This window comes from Blennius ocellaris, assembly GCF_963422515.1.
Source record: "Blennius ocellaris genome assembly, chromosome: 1".
NCBI lineage: Eukaryota > Metazoa > Chordata > Actinopteri > Blenniiformes > Blenniidae > Blennius > Blennius ocellaris.
The window spans coordinates 19,803,020-19,809,019 of NC_137650.1; the positions used below are offsets into that span (position 1 = coordinate 19,803,020).

General features: G+C 39.0%; 1 protein-coding gene across 1 annotated transcript in view; it reads right to left on the reverse strand.

Annotated features, from left to right (window-relative positions):
- tspan15 (tetraspanin 15) overlaps window positions 1-4,793 on the reverse strand; it is a 31,130-nt gene extending 26,337 nt beyond the window's left edge. The window contains exon 1 of the mRNA XM_080497527.1: window positions 4,670-4,793. Coding sequence (XP_080353653.1) covers window positions 4,670-4,759 — 90 coding nt within the window. The 5' untranslated portion in view covers window positions 4,760-4,793. The remainder of the gene's footprint in view (window positions 1-4,669) is intronic.
- Window positions 4,794-6,000: the final 1,207 nt, after the last annotated feature.

Below are 6,000 nucleotides of genomic sequence, written 5' to 3' on the forward strand. Positions count from 1 at the left end.
ATCAAGGTCGGCAACTTCATAATTAGAAAATTGCTCATTAATCATTTTTGATTTGAAGAGACTTCTTAATTAATATGCAACACTGCCAATGAAGGAAATAACTGTGGATTGAAACAAGTCACATGTTTAATCAACAGTGTTGTTGTGATGCTATCGAAGGATCTATCGAAGTGCGTCTTGCTTTGGAGGGAGTGATCGCTATGCAAGTGAAGTAACTTTCAGTTAAATTATAGAAAATTAATTTAACCTTTGCTCATCATCCCAGTTTAGTTTCATTCTCAATTCAAAAGATAACAAAATATTAAACAAAGGACCGTGCATGTAAAGGCAAAGTACAGACACTGCAGGTGTCCGAAATTCAAACTTGTCCCAAAACCCCGCCCCAACTAGCTTCTCCTCCGAAACAGCTCAACGCCTGTTAGCTGAATTGAACGATTCCTAGTGATAATTGCGTTCTTATTGTTGACATGCACTGCTTTGTAACAGTCTGTGCTCGCATCTCACACCTTCCCTTTTATTTAAGATTGTTATATTTTACACAGAAACGTTAACCAATTTAATTAAACCCATTACTAAGCAAGACAGCTATTTTGGTAATTAGCTACTTCCAGATTCTCTGGTGGTGTCCCTTTGATTATTAATGAATAAATAACAAATGTATTCAAATTAATAATTTTTCATTAATATATATATTTTTTTATAATATATTTACTTTAAGTAGTTAATCAATTACTTTAGGAGTTGTTAATGAGTAAATGACAGTTTACTTCCATTAATAATTTCATTTTTTCATCAAATTACTTACAGTGATTTATGACTTTCGATAATCTATTACTGACAGTAATTTAATGCTAATAAACAAACATAAATCCAACACTGTTAATCCCTTTTCATGTGTCGTATAACTTGTCCTATATTCCGGCTCCTGATTACATGTCAACCTTTACAGTGAACACAAACATGATGTAGCGATGATGCCGAGCACAGAGGACATAATACCTACTGGACATCAACATGTTACTGTTCTGGCAGCGAGCACGCCGTTGTGTGTATTTAGGTCACAGTACTGCTGTGCTCAACTGCCTGACTTTAGACTTAAGCCGCGTTCACTTGGCCAACAATGGTGCCGGCTCACACTGGAAACAACTGAGTGCTTCTATTGGCCTGTGAGAATCCTCTGAAATCATCGTGTTATCTACATGAAGCGTCTGTCGACCAATGCTGCTCTGATGTAAAGACAAACACAAAACATAACGATTGCCTAAGTACAGACCAGAACAATTACAGCTTGTCCGTCGTAAAAATCCAAGGATCTGGTTTAAAAAAAAATCAACTTGTCATGTTTGTGAATGAGAAAGAGATTGAGTTCATTCAACTTCCACCAGCGAAACGAAGGTTGAGAAAAGCAGAAAAGCTCTAACAGAAAATAAATCAGTGTAAACGTTGAGAGCTGCTGAGAGTGTAACTGATAAGGAAAAATGAAACCCTCCATGTGCTTTGCATCACCGTCACTCTACCGTCACAAGCACATGTAACCGTTGACAAACTCTTTGATGATGTTTACTACATGCATCAAAACACACCTTTGTGAATTCATACTTTCCAGCAAACTAAACTTGCATCTGACGTTAATGACTAAAACATGGCCTGCAGTTTCTCCATTTCCCAAAACCTTTGATGATACGATATAAACAAAAATCGGAACCATTGTCCTTGTGTGACTTCTCTCATTGTCCACGGGGACCAGGAAATTACTCATAATCTCATCTGCATTGTTCCTCAAACATACACTGTGTCGCTTAAGTGTTCCCACTGTCAGCAGCTTGATAGACGACACATCCTGTCTTGCAGGACACTGACGAGGGTCAGACACAAGTCATTGTACAAAACGAGGGCTCTACCACTACTGTGGTTCTCAATCCAAATTTCTGACATCAGCGAGCTCAAATCTTCAGTTGTTGAACGGTTAAAAAAAAACACACACACATATATATATATATATATATATATATATATAGCACTTTTTGTAGTGGAGGCAGGATACACTCCGGACGGGGTTACCAGCTCATCGCACTGTAAACATAAAGACAGTAAAGGTCAAAAACATAAAATGACACATTTTCTGAACGACAAATTCCCAGCCACAGAGCACCTACACCACTTTGCAATACTCGATAAAAGTTGTCTAACTTCAAAGTGAACATTTTGATCCGAGTCAGTTCCTTTCAGCGCGAAGAACGACTGCAAGAAAGACATTTGAGCAAAACACGAGTTGAACCGACTCCCACTCTGGTATATTATTAAACAATGTGACAGATTCACTGTTGATGTAGCTCGTGTCACTATGGTTTCCTGAAAATGTGGCAATTAGTCGTAAACTGCTCTTTATCTTTGACAGAAGCCGCCGCCTCGCAGGCATCCAGCTCTGAAAAGACCGTTTTAAAAATCACTATATCAACAAGCAGCGGGTAGTAAATATAACATGTTAATGTTTTCGCTTGCCTATCAAGACGTGCTTTCATTCACCATAATAAGATCCATCACGAACGCCTCAGCATCTCTCCTCCTCTCGGTGTCTCTCACTGTCTAAGAATAAATGTTTCAGGAATGTCACAGTCGAGACAAATTAGACATTTCTGAGTGCACTGAACGTTGTGTTGGAAAGCCATCTGTCCTCACAATCTGCCAAGTTGTATGTAAGAGGGAGCAGCTGCAGAGTTCCACTACATTACAGATAAAAATGTATATTTAAAAAAAAAAAAAAGTCTTAACATGAGCCATCGGATTATATCGTTTCCATGATACTAATGTCATTTTAAACCCATTGCAGAAACAAGTCTCACCTTCATGACCGACATTCAATGGCTTCCTGTTGCGACCCTTAAAAACCACAAAATTCTACGTTACCTATAATAATAATGAGCCGTGTTTTCTTTCAACCTACAAGCAAGAGCATATTTAAATATTAAAACACATGAAGTGAACTGAGGCGATGTTTCCAAGGAGCTGTGCCGGTGTCGGTGTTTCTGATCTGTTGGCAGCACAAGACTGTGTTTTAAGGCAATTTACGAGCACATCCAGCAAACAAGTATCTTGAACAAAGGGAACTCACAACAGAAGACAAAATTGCCTCCACCTTTAATAACTGTTTTTTTTCCCTCCCATTTTGAGGAAGTGAAAAAAAAAGGTTTTTAACATAGATGTCCACATGCAGTCAACTGTATCTATTTGCTGAGCAGATTAGAGTTCGTCAAGAGAGAAAACTCTTCTCAAATATGAAATTATGTGCCTCCATAAACAAAATAAAATATTTTTTTTTTGAAAAGAAAGCATTCACTGAATTTTGTTTTTACAAGGAGAATGTGCTCGCTACAAAACACATTTTGTTGATTTCAGGATGCATTGATAAAGAACAAGCCACCGTCCCTCAACACAATCCCACTTTTTAGGTGATTCTGTTACATGGATGAGATTTTGATGGGAAACTAGACAAATGTGTTTCGAAGAAAAGGCAACGCAAATTCACTTGTAGCGCACCGTTCAGACACAAGGCAATTCATGTGCTTTTCAAAGAAATGAAATAAATAAATACATTAAAGTAAAGGGAAAGTAAGCAAAGTAAACTCTTTATAAAGATAATATAAATAATCACGTGGATCCTTTGGATAGTGCTTGAAAAGAGCTTTGTGTTGCAGTGTAACAGGTTATTAATAGACAGCTCGCTCATGAAGCTTAATATGTTACATGAAAATGTATGATTATGAAAATAGTGCTATCCACTAATCCATAACAGAACAGATGTGACCGACTCTTATGTGTCTTCTAATAGCTTGTCAACAGGTGAAACATCTGTATGGTAGATGCAATGCAAAATACTGTGAATTGCATCAAGCACGTCATGTGTTGACACTGTCAGGGGTGATCAGGTATGGGATCAGCAGAGGCATTTTTATGAAACAAAAAGAACAACAAACCCCGGCTCAAAGTGAGACAGAAGCCCACTGATTGTTATTGTATATAACAACCATGTGGATGATTGCGCCACAAACTATCGGAGCAACAGTGTTGTTTGCAGCGGTTTTCCTTCCCTGTCGTTTACAGACAACATGCTGGTTTGTCACGCGCTGATCCAGTCATGGCTCGTGTCGCGTTGCAGTCTGACCACCAAGACCAAAGAGGTTATGGAAACTCACAGAAAGAAAGGTGGGGGGAAAACAAAAAACAAAAACATGATTCTGACGTTTTCTCTCTTTCATTTACCCTTCCTGTCTCTGTCATTGTGTTTGCTTTGTATGTGTGTGTGTGTGTGTACAGGTAAGCGCGGTGTAAAGGTGTGCAGGAAGGTGTGGCCACACGCGCACGAGAGTTCGCGCACGCGCACACACGTGTTGTGGAGGTCTTTACTCCACAGTCGTTACACCGCTGATTTTATATATATTTATATACACACACACACACACACATATATATATATATATATATATATATATATATATATATATATATATATATATATATATATATATATATATATATATATATATATATATATATATATATATATTACTCAGAGAGAGAACGAGAGAGAGAGAGAGAGGGAGACGGAGAGAGAGAGACGCGAGCTCAGCACAAACAAACCGCAGCAGAGTAGAACGGTATCGATACTCACCCACCACAGGATGGCATAGACGAACAGGGTGAATTTGAGGAAAACGTAGGAAAACCTGTGACAGTAACGGGTTTCGTCGTCGCTGGACATGGCGTGTCTCTTGGTGAGGACAGTGTGGACTCCTAGCAGGCTCCCTCAGCTGTTGACAACACACTTCCGCGTTGAAGTCGTCACCACACCTGCGATCACGCGGGGACGCGATAGATGGAGCGCGCGGAGGGTCCTGAGCTGACATTATTTACTCGGCCAAGGCGTTTTCAATGTAACCTGTCACAATCTATTCGATTAAAAATATATTTTGTATATTATTATATACAATTATGTTATAGTAAGGGAAAACTAGTGTTTTACTCCTTTATTTACTCACTGGGCTGGGATTTAACTTTAATTCATTTGTAAATGAAATACATTCAGCAGGTGCCCAAATATAGTAGGTGTTTTCTTTTTCTTTTTCTTTTTAAATGACGTACCTTACAGGACATGATCCCTGCATCGGGATGGAACCATTCATTCATAGAACCTGTCCACTTTTAAATGTTAGTGCATTTATTTATCTATCTATGTATTTATTGTCTGTCTGTCTGTTTGTTTGTTTATTCGGCTTGCTCTCTGTTGTTGAAGTGAATTAATCCTCTTCATAAAAAGGGTCTGGAGGACTTCATCTCTCAGTCACCCAGTGGTATAGTCCAGGGTGATGCGGATATATGGGGTATAACCACTTGTTTTTCAGGCAGCGTTGCACACATCCACATCGAACCCCCCCCCCCCCCCCCCCCCCCCCCCCCCCCCCCCCCCCGATGCAGCACTCAGCACTATCTATGAGCCAGACTGTCTTTCCCTGAAAGATAAAAGGCCATCTGGGTGTCGGTGTATCCCTCTTTCTCAAGAGAATAGATGAACTTTGAAATTCAAGCATCTGGCCAGAGAAAGTAGAATAATGTCAATCTTGGTGCATAAGCTTAGGAAACATGCTTTGTCCAGAGACCCACAATCAGGCTGTGAAGGTGGCAAAGATCATGCAGCAGAAAAGCAGAAATATGTGACTATGACAAAATACTATTGATGGACTTTCACCAAATAGAGTAAACTTGCATACCACTGTTTCTAATAAATGGTGTTTATCGGCTATTTTAAAAACTTATGAGGGCGAAAAATCTTTGTCAGAGCTTTCTCAAATGTGATTTTTAAAATGTTTTTGATATCTTAGTTTTGTTTTGTATCACTTGTGATGTGTATACTGGGGTATACACACTGTATTACACAGTGATACAAAACATGTAACCTTGCCTCCTAGTGGTGGGATTTAGCAGAGAAACACACCGAGGCAAGTT